The 19,025-nt window shown below is 43.3% G+C and overlaps 1 protein-coding gene across 11 annotated transcripts in view; it reads left to right on the plus strand.

Annotated features, from left to right (window-relative positions):
- The window catches only part of LOC135205827 (zinc finger protein 316-like), a 216,098-nt gene that overhangs the window by 107,359 nt on the left and 89,714 nt on the right, over positions 1-19,025 (plus strand). The window contains exon 6 of one of the 11 annotated variants that reach the window (XM_064237063.1): positions 16,656-17,044. The exons of the other annotated variants lie outside the window; for them this stretch is intronic. Within the exon in view, the coding sequence (XP_064093133.1) occupies positions 16,656-16,865 (210 nt within the window). The 3' untranslated portion in view covers positions 16,866-17,044. Of the gene's footprint in view, positions 1-16,655; positions 17,045-19,025 lie in introns of those variants that run through there. 11 annotated transcript variants of the gene reach the window in all.

The raw sequence follows: 19,025 nt of genomic DNA on the forward strand, positions 1-19,025 counted from the left end.
GTTAATCCTTGAAATATCAATATCATTTCAAAGTTATCCTAAACAGTTTACCCTTTTAAAATATATATATGTAAGTCTATCTCTTTCAGCCAATAACAGAGAGAGAGAGAGAGGGGTGAACTAAGTTGTTTACATTGGTTAAAAAATTAAAAATGTCAATAATACAGTACTTATAATTTGTATCTTTCTATCAACCACTCTAACTCTCCCTTTCTATCAATCAATCTATCCATTTCTCACATTCTAGAGTATCCTTTGGCATGAGAGAGAGAAAAAAAAAAATTTCCAGTATCCTTCGGTATTTGGCCTCTAAGTGGGCAACATTTTCTACTCTTCTTGGCCAATATGTCAAGATATTTGACATGTTACACCCCCCACCCCCAAGGGTTACGGAGAAGACAGAAAAAAATGAGGAAAATTTTATTGAATAAAAATCTTACTAATTCACCTAGTATAAATTTTCTTCAGTGAATTGATATTTTACCGTCTTCACATTAATGTTAATATTTGAAAATTAGTAAATCATTTACTTATAATACAAAACAAACTAAACATACATATCATATATGCATAAGAATTCTCTCATCTTAGTAAGAGAGAGATTTTTATTTAATGTTATTATTTAATCTTATTAAATTTACTGCATAAAAGAAAGATTTGTTCATGAAACTTACCTGTCAGATATATATTGCTGTATGTTCTGAAGTCCGACAGAATTTTAAAAACTTCCGACACACGCAGTGGTCGCCAGGTGGTTAGTACCCATTCCCCCCGACGCTGGAGGCGGGTATCAGGAACCATTCCCATTTTCTATACATAATTTTTCTGTCGCCGGTGCTGAAAACACCTGTTTTCAGTACCTCCGTCTTTAGGATTTTGGAAACTTCATTGCCGCTAGTATCCTAATTGTCTTTTGATTTATTTACTTGGATTTGTGGGATTGTGGCTAGGCATACGCTATTCTTAAATTTGATTTGAATTTGATTCATTTTTTGGCATAAATATCTGAATCTAGTTAGGCTAGTTTCAGACGGGGTTGTCTGCAAAGATAGGGTGTGGCTACCGAAAGCTTCGTAGATCCGCACTTGTATGCACGAGGGGTATGGGTCTTGCTTCGTTTGTTGATTTGTCATGTAAGGGTGTGAGACTTTGTCTATTCCTTAGGAGCATATGATTCGTATGATACAATTAATCGTAACATGTCTATTCCGTAAGGAAGACGTATGATTCGTATGTACGCAATTAATCAGTAACAAAAGTCAGGGTAGTGAACCTGCTAACCTTCCTGTAGAACCTTTATGTTAGCCTAACCCTGTAATTAGTATGGCCTACGGGCTATGAATATGTCTACGAGAGGTGCTCGCTCTCCTTCATTGCTGTGAAGTGCTACTTCTGTAATTGTTACTCCTAACCCTGCAGTGTTGCCTTTGGGCCCTAGCAGTGTCTGTAGAGGAATTGCCCTTTCTCTGATACTCTTTCGATTCGTAACTTAGAATCGAAAGTGCTTTCTTTAGAGAGTAAAAGTGAAGTGCATAAGTGCAGTGATACCCCTTGTGTAGTGGAGGGTGCGTCAGATCGGCCTTGTTTCGCCTCTAGGCCGGGACCTCTGCTTGACTCCCAGGACCCGGGGAGGGAGCATGTCGAAAGCCTAAGGAGGGTTACAAGGAACCCCCACCGATCTGGCGTGCCTTCGGCAGTTTCTGATGAAAAATCCCAGACTGCCAAATGCGTGCGCGTGCACGAATCCTGAAAGATTGCTTCTCGTCCTCCGAAGTGCCTCCCTCATGCAGGGGTTGGAGCTTTCGGAAGGACTCGCGCCCTCCTCTAAATAGAAGCTTTATAGAAGAGGACGCTTCACGTCCTCTCTCTCTCTCTCTCGTTATGCGTTTCAGTGAGAAGTAAGAAGGCGAACGTCGCCTGAACACGTGTCCGTCTTTCCACCGAGAAATACGTAAAAGAAGTCATAGTAGCAGGAAGCTTTTGAGAGCGGACGCCCGGGGGGTCAGACCTCGGATAGACTCCAGGCGCGCGCGGGGTGCAGGCCAGCGCGCGCCGAAGGCGCGGGTGCAGGCCAAGCGGGCGCGCAGGCCAGTGGACGCTGCGCGCGCTCGCCCAGGTGGACGCCGAGCGCGCTCCAGACGCCGAGCGCGCGCCATGGGGACCGAGCGTGCACCAGCGCACGCCAGGTGTGTCGCCTGGCTGAAACGTTTCTGTTGAACTCTTCAAGCTCTTGTTTCAGATATGGGCCTAAAGAATTTTTACCTCTACCTTCGGTGATACCTTCTACCTCACCTGCAAAGAATGTGAAGTAGGCAGTGCGTTCGGAGGAAGCTTAAAGTGAACAGACAACTTCTTCTTCGAAACCCAGCAAGACATCGGGTTTTCGTGATTCAAGAGGTCTCTGTCAATTAATATTGCTTTTCGCATAGTGGATGGAGTTAAGGAAAGCTCAAGGGAAGATCTCGTTTGCTCTACCGCAACCTTTGCCATTCTGCCAATAAATTTAAGTTGCCACTACCGCAGTCAAGACTTTGCGGTAAGGCAGTTACGGGTTATGTAAGGCTCGATGTCCTGCACGTCAGGACTCTCGGCAACGTTTAGTAGGATTCTTGCAAAGGCACTCATCAAAAGGACGCTCTTCAGGAAAGCGCAAGACAGGACTTCCTTTGCCATACTGCCAATAAATTTTAAGCTTTAGCAGGCATTAGTTGTGATACGGGAGAGGAAGCTGGTTGGAGAGTTTATTCCTCTTCCCAGGATATTTTGCAAGCTTTTTAGCCCATCTGAAAGGGTTTTTCAGATGATAGATTTTGTTAGTTTCTAGTCGGGACTACGCTGCCGAATTGAACATCGTCGTCTACCTGCCGTAAGCCCAGTCTCTTAACAGGATTCTTGCCCCTTCCTCGTTTGAGACGGGAATCGAATATTAAATGCTCGACTTACTGGATTAGGTTTTGTCAATTCAGTGACTTTCCCCCATTGACAATATACTATCGTTTTGTCAAGTAAGTGGGTATCCCCTCATTGACAAAATATCTCTTTGTCCCGTAAATGGGTTAGTTCTCATTGACAAACATCTCATTAACTTGATATTGCGTAAGCGAATAAGCTCTTATTGACAAGATTCGGAAGAGCTCTCATTCGTCATTCGCAGACTCGTACAAGAAATAGACTTGTAGACTACGTCAATGAACGCTTATGTCCAATAACATAAAGAAGCTTGAGCTGACTGCTTCGATTCTCTTAAGTTTTGATCATGAAAACTTGCCTGTCAGATATGTATGTAGCTGTATTTCCGAATTCAGCTATATATATGTCTGCCAGGTAAGTATGAACAAACTTTGTGATATAATTTCATATTTTGCCTTGCGTTATTTTACTTCTGGTTGGTTCAAGTCATATACGCTTGCTGTAGTTACCTTCTTCGGATGGCAACCGAGAGGTCTATTGTCTATTTAAGGACATTTAAAATCGTTACTCCCTGCAGCCTTGCAGGAGTTTACCGATTTATCTTTTACCATTGTATGGTAGTGTTCTGACGACACAAACGCATCTATATATTTAGCGTTTTCTGTTTCGCTTAAATATACCAGCTTGAGATCTTTTTGCTCAAAAAATAATGGACCTATTTCTTCGTAGAATAGGGTAGCTGGCAACCCAGACATAAAGTTAAGAGACGACGTTCGTAAGCTGCTGGCTGCTGCTGTGTCTTGACTGTCCAACCGAGCCAGTAACAGATCGTGCGCTGTCATGCACAGTAGGTTACGTCTCTCTCTCCTGCGGGATTGACTGACTAACTGTATCTCTGTCCTACAATCACGGACTTTAGCCTAAGATTGAGGGGATTTCTTACGGTGAATGAATAAATGTTTGCATTCGTTTTGCCTTACTATGTTTCAACAGTTATCTCTTAATCCTTTCGGTGCTCGTTACCACACGGTATAGAACTACGAGTCTACCGCAACATTGCACTTTTATATGCTCTCTGCTTAGGCAAAAGCGCAGCCTTATTAGGGAAGTAAGCATACTCGGGGAGGGAATGGATGAGCTTGCTGGGGACCATTTCCTCCTGAAGAAGTTTTGTTTGTTTCCCCCGAATAGACTGCAATTCAGACCAGAGTTTTTTGCCTACCGGGAAACTGAAATATTATTCAAGGTCTAGGAATGATTCTGAACATCTCTCTGTGCGTCATGATAGAAAGAAGGTGCCGGACATCTGGATAGGGTTTCAGATGTCCTGGATCTTAATCTGAAGAAGTAAATGCAATTCGGTCGTCCCTCCAGTCCTCGAAACGAGTTTTTTGGAACCAGTGGTCCACATCAACTCTGATTTTCCACAGCTCTCTCATTTCTTAAGAAGTATCTTCTCTCGGTCCCTGCTCGAGTTTACGAGAAAGAGCCTATTATAACAACAGGCGTAGAATGTAACGATCCTCTACAGGTTCGTTATATGGAGGAGTAATTTTAGTTTATATTTGACAACATCTCCAAAGGTTGTTGAGAGAGAGAGAGAGAGAGAGAGATTGGTGGAAGAATGAATGGGAGTGGTTAGATGGCGGTCGGAAGCATGTCTGTTGTGGCACTCTGTAGGGAGTCAATGGAAGTCTGTTACGAGAGTTGTAAACAGTGAGGCGTCTGGTCAAATCAGTGTTGGTTTTGGCAGCAGTTTTCCTTTGGTGTGTCGTTGTTTGGGTGTTATTTTGATAGATTTTGGGGTTGTGAAGTTGTTGTGCGTGTGTCTGTCTGGTTGTGGTGAGGTTAAGAAGGTTGGTGGTGCATTTTCGGTGTCTGTTAGTGTGGTTGGGGCAGGGTTGGTGGTTTTGGCGGGTTGTTTGTACTGCTGTAAGTCGTGTGGTTGTCGTGTTTTTTCAGGCGGTTGGTGTTCATCTGCATTTAGTCGTTGGGTTATTGAGTTTTTGTGGGGTTGTGGGTCCCGGGTGGTTGATTTGTGTTTGGTTGTCGGCGGTGGTTGTGTGTTGGCTACCCTATAGCCTATATCCAGTGGACGACAGCACAGCCTAGTCCTAGGTATCAGAAGCCAGCGGTGAGTACCTGTTTGTGTTTTTTGTTCGGTATGTAGGTATTGGGGCAATTGTCCTGCTGTGTTTTTTAGTGTTAAGTGGAAAGTGTGATTGAGGGTGGGTTTGATAGCCAGACAGGTTAAGTTTATGTGGGGAGGTTACTTGTTTTTTGTGATCCCGCCACATTATTTTTTGGCGCCCGAACAGGGACTGTTGGTGTGGCAGCTGCAGGACAATTGTCTAGGCTAGTGTGTATGAGTGGTGAGAAAGTTTGAGATGGAAGGATTGAGTGAGGTGGAGAGGGCTGAAGGAGGAGTTGAGGTTGGAGAGGGAAGTAAGAGGACAATTAGAAGTGGATAATGAGAGGTTGAGGGTAGTAGTGTGAGGAGCTGAGAGCGAGTTAGAGGAAATGAGAGAATGCTAAGGAGTGCAAAAGTGGAAATGAAAGAAGAAGTGAAAGGAGCAGAAGAAAGAATGGTTGAGAAAATGGATGAAAAATTCTTAGGATGATGAATGCAGTGCAGGAGATGATGAAGGGGTTCATGGAGAGGGAGCTGTAGGGGGTGGGAGGCCTACTAGGCTTTGTGATAGTCAGAAGTGGTAAAGACAGTGGAAGAGCGAGAGGATGAAACTACAGTGACGAAGGTGACTTGTTTGTGATAGGTAAAGGAAAGAAGGGAAAGAGACAGGATAAGGATAAACCTGAGGACAAGAATAAGAAGGGGGGCGGGCTGAGGAAAAGAAGACGATTAAGGGAAAGAAGGTTAGGAAGGATGACGGACAGGATGAGACTAGGGCTGAATACATTGGGGAAAGGGCTGAGAGTGATTTGGATAGCGGTGAGTGGAAACAGGTGGGTAGAAAGAAGGGTAAGAAGAGCGTAATGAGGAGCATGGATGTTAGTATGGAAGTTGATTCCCTATATTCGGACGAGTTAAGAGGGATCAGAATGGTAGTAGCGAAAGTGAGAGTGAGCGGAAGTACGAAAGGCTGTATATATGAGAGAGATACCTAGATGTGCACAATACGAGGAATATGGTAGTAGGGACATAGGGGATTTTTTTAAGGAATATGAGAGGTATTGTGAGGCAAAGTATGGGATAATAAGAGAGTCTGGGCAAGAGAGTTGGGTGGCTTTTTGACGGGATTTTTGTTGAATGTTTATGGGGTAATGATGAGTGTGGGGGGAATGTGCCTTATGAGTGTGTGAAAGCCAGGATTGTAGAACATGGCAAAGAGGATAAGGCAAGTTTAGTGTTAGATATAGGAGAAAACATGGTTTTGATGAGGCAAGAATGAATGTTGGTGAGTCGTTGTCGATGTATGTGTGCAGGTTGGAAACATTGGCCAGGAAAAAGTTTGGGGACGAAGGGATAAATGAGTGTAAAGAGTTAGTGAGGAAGTTGTTGGCGACTGTGCCTGAGAGTGTGTATGATTTGTAAATCTGAAACGTAAGGAGAAAATGCGATGGACGAATGAAAGGTTGTCGTGGAACGACATTTTGGAAATAGTTAGAGGATTATGAGTTGGATAGGTGTATGAAAGAGAGTAGAAGTTGTAGTATTAGGACTGAAGTGGCTGATGTTATACCAGAGTTTAAGAGTTATAGGGAGGCAGTTTTGGAAGGGCCAAGGCGAATGGCAGAGCGAATGGTTGATAGGAGCGTTAGAGCCAGTAACGTAAGTATGGTTAGCCCTAAGAGAGATCGGAGTGCAAGCGTTGGAAGATTAGGGTCGGTTATCGTGAACGAGAGCAGCAATGTTACAGATGTGGAAAGCTAGGGCACAGGAAGAATGAATGTCGGTGGGCGTTGGGAGCTTGCTTCGGGTGTGGGCAAACAGGGCATTTGGTGAGCGAGTGTAAGAAAGATAGGGATGTTAAGTGTTACAGGTGTGGGCAAGTAGGGCATATAGCAAGTGGATGTCGAGGTACTCGTGTGACTGAGGTTTGCGGTAATTGCGGGAGAATGGGCATTATGCTAGGATGTGTAAGGAACAGCGGGGCAAAATGTGTTGAATGTGGAATGGAAGGTCATGGGTGGCGAGTGTGTGTAGGCGAAAGAGGATGAGTCAGGTTTGGGAGTTTCGGGAAACTAGGTACAAAGGGGATTCAGTTGGGTGGGTCCTCTGGTGTGCGGTCAGTAAGAGATGCATGTGCGTGAAGGATTGTTGCATGAAAAAGGGTTTGGAGGAAGAGCTCATGAATGTATGAGTGTAAAAGTGAGATGCAAAGGGGTGTGTTTGGTTGTTTCTTTGATTGATACTGGGTGCAGTGTCAGTGTTCTTTTTAAGAATGGATGTGACAAGTTGCGGAGTGAGTGAAATTAGGAAATGTAAAGGGGAGGTACGAGGAATAGGAAATTTGGGTATGCCTGTGGTGGGAATGTTGCGTGAAAATGTAGAAATCGAAGGGTAGTGATGGGAGGAAGGTGACTTTTATGTGATCGACGGGGAATGAGTGATAAGTATGATATGTTGTTAGGATACAGGTTCCTGAAGAAGTGTGGGATGGTGGTCCATCCGAGCAGGAATATGATTGAGTTGCATAGGAAGGGAATGTACATGGAGAGTTGTACTTGGATGGGGATGGAGGAGTAAGCAGTAAAATATGGAAGGGAGTGCCGTTGGTTGCGAAAGAGAGTGTAAAAGTGCCGCGAGAGTTGAGAAGTTGTTAGTGTGAAAGTTGCGTGGCCCGATAGTCTTGGGATTGTCAAAGGTGACAAGTGTGCATATGTGGTTGAGGGTGTGGATGCGAACAGTGTAGGAAAAAGCGATGTGTGCATGTGTACGACGGGATTTTGGATATGGAGAATCCTCGGGTTTTTGTGGCCTCATTGCCGCGTGTTAGGAAAAAGCGAGTTGCCGGGGTATACGTGAAGGTGATTGTGTGGGGTGTTGTATACGTTGGTGGATGTGGACGACGAAAAAGATATGTTTTTTTTAGGGTGCTGCAGGTGATGACAGATAGCATGAAAGAGTGAATGAGTGGAAGTATGATGAGTTGAGAGAAAGAATTGGGGTGGATGAAAATGTTGGTGATGACGAGAGGGAGCGGTTGATGCAGATGTTGTGGGATAGGCGGGGTGCGTTGAGTCGGGGTGATGAGGATTTCAGGGGATCTAAGCTCTCCCAGAGTTCAGATAGGTTTTGAATGACGATACCCCCATATATCAGCGTCCCCGACACTTTTCGGCGCCTATTGCCCGAGAGATTGAGGAACAGTGTGAGGAACTTGAGAGAGTGGGAGTGATCGAGAGGAGCGAGAGTGCTTGGAATAGTCCCATAGTCCCAGTACGCAAGACGGATGGGAGTTTTGAGGATGTGTGTGGATTACAGGAAGGTGAATGAAGTGACTGTGAAGGAGCGATTCCCGATGAATGTGGTGTCTGATTGTGTGTATAAGATGCATGGGATGAGAGTGTTCACAAAATTGGATTTGGTAAGGGGCTATTACCAGATGCCTCTTGAGGAAGGGAGCAGGCAGGCTGTTTACGGCTTTTTCGAGTGGTAGCTGCCACTATCAATTCAAGAGGTTAAGCTTTGGATTGGCTAATGCGCCTGCTGCCTTCCAGAGGGCGATGAATGTAGTTTTGGCTGGTTTTGATAGAAGGGAAGGATGACTGTGTTTTATAGATGACGTTTTGATTGCAAGTGAGACTGTTGAGGAGAATGTGGAACTGCTTGAGAAGGTGTTAGAACGGTTTGGAAGAGGTTGGAGTGAAAGTGAAGCTGGAGAATTGTACGTGGTTGGCTGGGGAAGTGGAATTTCTTGGTCATAAGGTGAGTGCGAGTGTGTAAGGAAGAGTGAAAAGTTTGTGGAAAAAGTAAAGGAGTTTCCACGTCCCCGACCGTGGCGGGAGTTAAAGGGTTTTTTGGGTTTGATTGAGTTCGGGAGGAAGTTCGTTAGGGATTGTTCTGGGTATAGGGAGGGAAGCCGTTGACTGAATGGACCGGGAAGAAAAATTGTACTAAGCTGGAGGTGGGATGAGCGAATGGTGGGAGCATTTGAGAGATTGAAAGAGGAGGCTGCTAGGGACGTCACCTGGCTTTTCCGGACTACAGTGAGATGCCAGTAAGCTTGAGTTGTATGCTGATGCTAGTAAGTTTAGTATGGGAGGATGCTTGGTGCAGATGCAAGTAGGAATGATGGGGAGGGACAATTGAGAGTGATTGCGTATGTGAGTAAAGCTTTTAATAAAGCAGAGCTTAAGTATTCGGTGGTTGAGAAGAGCTTGCAGCAATAAGGTTTTGTGTGAAAGCGTTGAAAGTGTTTTTGTATGGGGGTAAAATTTGTCATAAGGACAGATCATCGGCCGTTAGTTTATATGATCAAGAAGGAAAGTGTGAATGCTAGGATTGCGAGGACAATTGAGGATTTGAGTGAGTTTTGATTTTAGCTTAGAATATGTGCCGGGGAGTAAAAATGTGATTGCTGATACGATGTCTAGGATGCATGGTAAGGACAGTGGTGTTGTGAAAAGTGACTGGGATCCGAATATGGTACCTGAGGGGTTGGTTGTAAAAAGAGAGGTTTGAAGGAATGACAGAATGTGTGAATGTTTGTTTTCAGCATTGAAAAACTTGGAAGGTAAGGGTCTGGTTGAAGAGGTACCGGTCGGTGTGAATGAAGTGACGATTGAAGTTGACGAGTGAAGTTGATGAGTGATGTGCAGAAGGAAAGTGGCATGTGCGGAGGAACAAGGTGGGCAGGGAGAAGTGTGTATGAATTGTTGTCAGCAGTAGCTGAGTTGTTTGGAATAAAAGTGTTGTTTGTATTTTGGATGGGACAGACCGGTTGAATATCGAGGAAGGGTGAGTACTGGTAATGAACGTGGGGTTTTGATGATTCAGTGCGGGGAACGTGGTTGTAATTGGTTGGTTACAAAAAGGGACTGTGAAGGGGATCTGAGTCAGAATTGTGGAAATGGGGAGTTAGCTGAGGATGAATGTGATGAGGAGATTGTGATGTGGATAACCAGGTGAACGTGGTAGTGAATGTGTGTATGCATGGGACTCGATGGGAAAATGGTGACGTTTGTCCAAGTAAATGATAGTGAGTATTGTAGTTTGGTTGACACAGGGGCACAAGTTTCCTTGGTGAGTGGGTCAGTGGTGAGTGAACTTGAGAGATGTGATTGGGAAGTGAAAAGGCAGTCTACAAGTGTGAGAATACATGGGTTAGGACAAGGAAGTGTTTTTAGTATGGGAAGAGGTACGGTTAAAGGTTAGGTTGGGAGATCTTGAGGTTAATGCATAACTTTATAGTTATAGGAGAAAATGATATGCCATCTTTTTTTTGTTTTTTTTGGTTTTTTTATTAGGGATAGATTTTTTGAGGATCCACGATATAGACGTAGATGTAGGAAATGGAATTCTTAGAAAGGGGGGGCGGGAGGCAAGTAGCTAGGATTCAAGATGGTAATGTGTTTGTAGCAAACTTTGTGGGTATGATTGATATTGCTAGAGTGATAATTGATCTGTTGAGTGAGGAAGAGGTTGAGGAATGCCCACTAAGTGCCTGGAGCTAGTAATGTGTTGCGACAATGTGTTTTGGGAGAGTGCGTGTGGAAGACTGGCCATGTGAGTTGGATGTATATAAGAGGGTTGCTAAACGTTTTGTGGTGTGCAAAAACATAGTGTACTTTTTGCATCAGGAAGGGTGGGGTATGACAATGGAATTGTGGTGTTGCCAGTGTTTTCTGTTGAGTCAGCTGTGAGTATGTGTTTGTTGGTGCATGATCGGTTTGGGCATATGGGAAAAAATAAGTTGTGGGAATGCATGAGAGAGAGATTGTATGCTCCTGGGTTGAGTAAGATTTGTGTGGATGTGCTGTCACGTGTGAAGACTGTCAGAGGGGAAAGTATCAGAGTGTGCATGCAAGTCCACCTGTGTTGCGATTGCAGATGAAAGAGCCGTTTGAAAATGCTTGTGATTGATTGTGTTTCTTTTGCCCAGGACCTCTGCGAGAGGACACGTGGGATGATTGTGATGGTGGATCACTGAGTAAAATTTGCTTATGTGGTTTTCCCATCAAAGATAAGAGAGTGAAACTGTTGCACGAATGGTGGGTCAAGTGATGTTACCCATGTGTGTGTGTAAGCCGGCAAAAATGTTGAGTGATAATGGACCTGAGTTTGTGGGATGGGAATTTAAGAAGAAATGTTGAAGGAATGGGGTGGGGTATTGTGCATGTGTATTCTACTCCGTATATGCCCATGCGAATGGGTTGGCTGAAAGGACTGTTAGGACGATGACTGAGATTTTTGCGAATGATGAGTAAGAGCGACAAGGATTGGGATATGTATGTAGGACGTGCAGTTTGGGTATATAATGCCACACTGCCAGAAGAGTATAAGGTATGTCTCCTTGTAAATATGTTTTGAATTTTGAAAGGATTGTCAGACCGCGGTTGGGTGGGTCTGTCAGAAGGTGATCGGGATTTGTGGAAGAAAGCGAGTGAAAGGTTTTGAGAGTTTTAGATTGGGGATAAGGTGTTGAAAGAGGTGGTTGAGATGGGAAGAATGAATGTGAATAAAGTAAGGGAGAAATTTGAAGGGCCTTTTGAGATTTTGGAAGTGGGACCGAGTGGATTGAGTTATGTTTTGGGGAAATTGCGAGTAGGTGGGGGACTGGATGAGGTTAGGGCACACCATAACCAGCTCCGTAAGTGGAGGGAAGTACCACACTATGTTCGGGAGAAATGCGATGAGTGAGTGGTGAGGGTGAATAATTATGAGCCGACTGTTGGTGAACAAATTGGTCTGGGAGATCGACAGTTGGTGTTGGTTGAGTATGGAAGAAAACGGAAGAGTGTGGAGAGAGGAAGTGGAAGGGAAAAGCGTGAACAGGCATGGTAAAGGGGTTGGTGGTAGGGTGCAAACGGCTGATAAAGCGTGTGCTACGGATGACTTTGGGGGAATGAATGATACTTGTAGTGTATGTGGGTTTGAGTTGACAGGGACAAGTAAGACTTCAGTGAGAAGGGAAACTGAATAATGGGAGGGAGGTGGTTGATAGGGATGGGATAAGTCTTTGCAGGAGGTTTGACAGAAGTATGGATGAACTAGTGTGGTTTGGTGGCCGAAATAGGGGAGATGTTGGAACCGCAGAGTTGGAAGACTCGGTGAAGTAGTGAATGGAATTTGGGTTGGAGGATGGTAGTAAGGGAGATAATGGGAGATTTGAAAGAAAGTGGTTTTGGAAGAAGTGAATGGCGATGTAACTGAAAGAGTGTATGATTGGTCCTCAAACAAGATCCAGGGGACCTGCATCTGAGCATCCTTGGGTGTTGCGAAAGGCAATTTAGTGTGGATGTTGTGAGTGTAAGTAGATGTTGTCAAATGTAATGGGGGAGGTAATATGGAGGGAGTAATTTTAGTTTATATTTGACAACATCTCCAAAGTTGTGTGAGAGAGAGAGAGAGAGAGAGAGATTGGTGGCGAAGAATGAATGGGAGTGGTTAGATGGCGGTCGGTAAGCATGTCTGTTGTGGCACTCTGTAGGGAGTCAATGGAAGTCTGTTACGAGAGTTGTAACAGTGAGGCGTCTGGTCAAGTCAGTGTTGGTTTTGGCAGCAGTTTTTTCCTTTGGTGTGTCGTTGTTTGGGTGTTATTTGATAGATTTTGGGGTTGTGAAGTTGTTGTGCGTGTGTCTGTCTGGTTGTGTGAGGTTAAGAAGGTTGGTGGTGCATTTTCGGTGTCTGTTAGTGGTGGTTGGGGCAGGGTTGGTTTTGGCGGGTTGTTGACTGCTGTAAGTCGTGTGGTTGTCGTGTTTTTCAGGCGGTTGGTGTTCATCTGCATTTAGTCGTTGGGTTATTGAGTTTTTGTGGGGTTGTGGGTCCCGGGTGGTTGATTTGTGTTTGGTTGTCGGCGGTGGTTGTGTGTTGGCTACCCTATAGCCTATATCCAGTGGACGACAGCACAGCCTAGTCCTAGGTATCATAAGCCAGCGGTGAGTACCTGTTTTGTGTTTTTTGTTCGGTAATGTAGGTATTGGGCAAATTGTCCCTGCCTGTGTTTTTTAGTGTTCTTAAGTGGAAAGTGTGATTGAGGGTGGGTTTGATAGCCAGACAGGTTAAGTTTATGTGGGGAGGTTACTTGTTTTTGTGATCCCGCCACAGTTACAGGATTACAAAAGTCCGTACGAATCGTCTCGATCGACGGCAGCAACTATTCACTTCCGAGTGGAATCTTTCTTTAGAAGTAAGTTTGAGATTTGTGTAGACTTTAGGGACTCCCTTTCATTCTTCTCTTCGATATGTTGAGGACGAAGAGGCTTCTTCTTCTCTGCTCCCTTATTCTCGATCCGGGATCGGTACCATTAAACGCCATCCTATGATATTGAACGGGGATGGATGTTTAGTCTCTTTTCCCCTTTTTCAATCGCTTAGGAAATGTAATAAGAGGATTTACTGACCATCCCACAGGGAGCGACCAATGACGCTGATCGCCCCATGTTGGCCTTCAGGATCCTGGATTCACAGAGGTCACATACTTCCTAGTTCACTTTCCAAGGACCTTTTTCCGAGAGAGTCGTCTACTCTAACTCGAAAGGTATCTATAACCTCTCCGCTCTGCGTCTGGACTACGTTTCATACTATCGAGATGTTGACAGGAATAAGATTACCGTCTTCCATTTCCGTCTGAAGAATGGGATAAGCTGGCAGTCACAACTATTAAAGAATATGCAAATATGTTGTTGACGGCCTTTGGGCTCAGAGGTTTGCGTCTGTCAAACAACAAAGCCCTTCACGATCTTTGAGTTCTGTGGAATCTCGAAACTCGCTCACCATCTACTTTTTGTCTCGCCTGTTTTCTCGGAGTCAGACACTCGTGCGAGATCAGGCGACAGATAGTAGCCCTGAGTTTCTTGTTGACGAAGTCGGTTGCGTTTATACACCCCCGATGATCGTGTAACATGAGACCAGGTTGGACTGTCAGGCATTCTTCCTTCGGGACTGAATCGCCTTTTTGCTCCTCGCTCCTTTCTCCTGGCACCAGAAGCTCAAGTCAGGAGTTGATTCACTGACGACGTTGGTTGCGTTGATACACCCCCAAGGTTTGCTTAGATTGAATCGCCCAGGCAGTCCAGACACTCATCCTTCAGCGAAGAATAGTGCCTTATGGTCTTCAGGGTACAGCCTTGCTGTCCTTGATTCGTCTGACTGGTCAACTGGTCGGTCACCTGACTTTAGTACAGACGGACTGACTGTGCATGTCCAGATCGAAGCTTTCAATATGGAACTTAGACGTAGTCGAAGTTCTTGATGGTAAGCATTCGAACCTCTCCTACCTGTTAACTTCTTGCATGTGATCAGGAAGGCCTTCTTCTAACCACCCTAGATACGACAAAGAGGGTTAGTGAAATTTTAAGCCATCGTCACAAGTTTTTGGCTTTAGAGAACACAAGGCGGTGTGCTCTCTAAGCCTTCCGTTGTGGCCTAAGAATGGAAACCCGTTTTGTCCTTGGGCCAGGAGCTTGGAAGCAAGGATGGCACAAGTTAGTGGGCAGGAGCCAGAGAGAGTCCTGTGCCCTGTCGGGTCTCTCAAGTTTTATCTACATAAAACCCAAGAAAGTCGAAGTCTTCGGGCGAATCTGCAGTGTTTCCCGAAAAAGAACCAGACTTGCCCATATCGAAGAACAGCCTGGCTTTAGTGTTAAGGAGTTCTTTCAAAAACAAAATGCTCCTTCATTGTGTTTGCACAAAGATTTGAAATCTTTTTATCTTAAATGCTCACGAGGTGAGGGCGCGGCCTCGGAAGCATTTCAACAGAGCATGGCAACATCCTGAGTACCATGTTTTAGCGAAGCAACTCTGTGTTCACTTCACACTCCCTGTGAGATGTGAAGATGGCATATGAGATCTGCTGCTCGCTAGGGCCATACGTGTCTGCAGACACAATCTTGGGGGGCAAGAAGTACCACTCATCCCTATCCTGTAGAAAATGGTTAGGAAGAGCTCTTAATTTAGTTGTTGAGTCGCCGACAACGGCGACTTTCTTAACTCTTAAGCCTTAGTTAAAACACCCTTAACTTTGGCTAGGTTGGTCAGGTGGTGATATATATATATATATTTTATTTATTTTACTTCTTAGCCCTCATGGTATGGTCAATATGGTCTAGTCACGTCGTGGTCCTCGCCCCTGTTGGCAGATCATCTGGAGTGCACCAGCTATATAGGTCTCTACCTCGCTGGCAACTCTAGTAGCACAAGCAAGACTTACGTGGCAGTAACCACGAAGCCAGCTATGCTAACAGGTGGAACCAAGATGTAAATCATCTGCATGCATTTGTTTCCCAAAAATCCTTCTATTCTGTCCCTTCCCACCTCCAAAGGTGGGATTCAGCTATATATATATCTGACAGGTAAGTTTCATGAACAAAATGATATTGTTATGATACAATAAAGTTTGTTCATACTTACCCTGGCAGATATATATAACTCAACGTCAACCCTGGCCCACCCACCTCCCCTTCAGGGGACAGTGGAAATAAAATAAAATTATGAATAGAAAATGGGAAATGGGTTCCTGGATAAAAACCTTGCAATCTTTTTAAATTTTAAGATAATCCCTTGTAAGATTTATTTTTTAGGATACAGGAAGTCCCCGGTTATTGGGGGGGGGGGGGGAGGGCGGGGCGGCGGCTTCCATTCTCTGCGGGTGCTGATAAGCAAAAACCGCCATTAACAGAAACGCAGTGAGGTATGGCGCTAATGGTGCCAATACATACAGTCCCCGGGTTATGACGGGTTCGGCTTACGACGTTCCGAGGTTAAGGCGCTTTTCAATTATATTCATCAGAAATTATTTCGCAGGGTTTACCGCACGCCTACAACGCTCATCTGGCAGAAGAAATATGACACCAAAAATGCAAAATAATCAATATTTGAAGTCTTTTTTGATGAAAAATATAATAAGAATGCAGTTTACATAGTTTTCAAAGCACCCAAAGCATTAAAAGTAAGGTTTTCTTAAGATTTTTCATGATGTTCCGGCTTACGTCGATTTTCGGGTTACAGCGCGTCTCACGCACGGAACCCCCATCGTAACCCGGGGACTGCCGATATCTGGTTAATGGTGCCTCTCTGTTAGGTATGTTATGGCGCCATAACTCCGATAACCGGAACTCGGCACGTTATGGCACCAATAATCACCAATTTTATCGCTAGACAAGGCCCATAAAACGAGACACCATGAACCGAATCTACCAATAATCGGGGACGCCTGCATCATAAATTCACATTTAAATGAAGTTTTAATTATTTTTTAAATGTCATAATTTCACATCAAAATGATGTTAACCCTTTGATGGATTAACTTGAAGCCTCGTGAGTTATGGGCTGTAGGGCACACTACAGTTAAAACTGTTTTACCACATTATATAACAATATAACACACTTTGTCACTATACCTAGGTTTCATGAGATTGGTTGTTTTTGTGCATACATGTATATATTTGTTAGATTTTCACTATTTCTTTTCTTATTTAGTGTATGGGAGTTTTCTGTTCAAGTCATTGTTCTCGTAGGCTTGCTCCAAACCAAATGGTTGCACATTTTAAATAGATATCATATTGTAGTGGAGAAAAATGGATCAGTTTATGAAGGGTATAATCAGTGTTTGTTGTTCTAGGCTCTGCAGCCGTTGGTGTGCCCTTACTGCCATAGATCCACCTTCAAGCAGAAGAGTGACCTCAAGCGCCATATCCGTGTCCACACGGGAGAAAAGCCATACAATTGTCCACATTGTCCTTACACTGCCGTAAGGAGTGATTACGTCCACGATCACATTGCCAGACGCCATAGGTCCTCTGAAAGAGATTTTGAAGACGTTCACAGTTAGGATGTTAAGTATCGTTTGGATTAAGGAATTTTCTGAGTTTTCTGATTTTTTTTAGCAAGGTTTTATGTCTGTTCTATTAGATGCTTACCATTCTGAGGACAGCATTAAGTACTATACTATGATTTTTTAATGTTATGAAGTGCTGTTCATTCTGTAATCTTCATATGAAAACATAGTTAACTTTTCTTATTTTGATGGAATTTTTTTTTCTCCGAGTGAATTATTTAAAGCTGCTACTGTAGATTATTCAGTCATTTATATTTTGTGAATTTTTTGTTTTTAATAAAGATTTACTATATTATTATGATCATTTATTTTCCTGTTTGGCTAGTGGTTGTCGCTTGTTAGAGGTCTTGTGCAAAAATTAGCTGATTTTTATTGTATTTTATTTTATATTTTCTGTACTATGATAAATGTATCTCTGCCCATCATATTAAGAGAGTTCATTACTAAACATACAAGCTCATGTGAAAGTTCAGACTTGAACCAAAAATACCTTACTGTCAGCACTATTTACAAGAATTTCCCACTTGCTTGTTATATGTGCAGGCAGAAAACTAGAGAGCTAAATGGGAACCCCCCCCCCTCTATTAACTTCTCATTATGTAAACAAGAACATCTTGGCTGTACAGCAATCCATTACATATCTACAAGTTTCATTAAGGATTTTAAGACCCAGGAAATTCAGAATTTCCTGTTTCTTTTCAGCTTTTCGTGAGATGGAATTCATGATTCTGGTTATTTTGAATCACCTGTTCTGATGCTTGCAAGTGGAATTTAGTTTATAGTAATTACTTGATTGGTATACTTCATTCATTGTATTCATCTACTATATATATGTAACTTTTGGTACAGTATGACTATGTTCAATACCATTATGTGGCCTGATAACTATATGTACGTATGTTCACATACAGTATTGTTATAAGTGTTCATTGCACATTGTTTAATAACTGAATCATATTGATAACAGATTACTATCTGGTTGTGGTTTTCTTAGTCAGCCAAGACAAGAATGAGAGAGAGAGCCAATCAAGGGGGTTAACATTGCACAGCTGGAGTACATGTTGGTGATATTTAAATGATAAACAGTTTGATAATCAACATTGAATCTTGGATCAGCAGCAACTGCTCAAGCAATGTCACTTTGTCAGATGTTGGATGTCTGTCATTAATATCTCTTGGTGCTTCTCGGCAGTAAAGCGATTGTGGGTTAATAACCAGTAGGTGAAGGGAAACAACAATTCTTTTGACATCTTCATAACGATGGCAATCGGTAATAAATGCCACCGATTTTAGATCAGTTATTGTTCTATTATTCTGAATGAGTTTTGGTAGCCCCATAACACCTACTAGTTAGCCACGAAGCAGTCTTCACGTATGAAGACCAGCAATCCAGAATTTTCTAAACTAAAAACATTCCTTCCCTCTCTTGGCAACCTCATATAAACTTTCCATAGAAGTGCAGCTAGTATAAGCATTTTTGGATTTTTTAATACAGGCAGCCCCCGGTTAGCGGCATGGGTTCCATTCCCGGCCAATGCTGCTAACAGAAAATCGCTGCTAACAGAAAATCAGCAATAGCAGCACAAAAAACCTGCTTAACAGCGCTCTTAAACCAGATATCTGCGCTGCTGTTAGCAAAAGATCAGTGCTGCTAATCAGAGATTGCCGTAGAAAATCCAGTTAACAGCGCCGCTGGACAAGTGCCGTAAAACCGGATAGCCGTTAACCGATGCTGCCGTAAATGGAGGCTGCCTGTATGTTGATTATAATCTGCATTCTGGAGAAGCACAGTTTCAATAATTTAAGGATTTCAATATTATATAGAAAAATGTGGGAAATGCAGTACAGTATAATATGTATAGTATGGGTTTTTGGATACTCTTCATTAAAGTATGTGGAAGATTTTTTAAAGATGTTGTTACATTGAATTGGGTGGGGAGGGAGATTATGGGCAGTATTTAAAAATTGGACTAAATTGTAAGTGACAGAATAAGAAAAACGTAATACCGTAGTACTTTTGAGTTTACAGGACAATATTTACACAGTGGAAATAATGAAAAACTTTTTCATCTTTACAATAAACAGTTCGAAATAGGAATTACTTCTGTTTTCTGGAATTTGATTTTGTTGCAGAATGGAAAGAAGAGCTCAGAA

Source organism: Macrobrachium nipponense, chromosome 24 (assembly GCF_015104395.2).
Source record: "Macrobrachium nipponense isolate FS-2020 chromosome 24, ASM1510439v2, whole genome shotgun sequence".
NCBI classification, from domain to species: Eukaryota; Metazoa; Arthropoda; class Malacostraca; order Decapoda; family Palaemonidae; genus Macrobrachium; species Macrobrachium nipponense.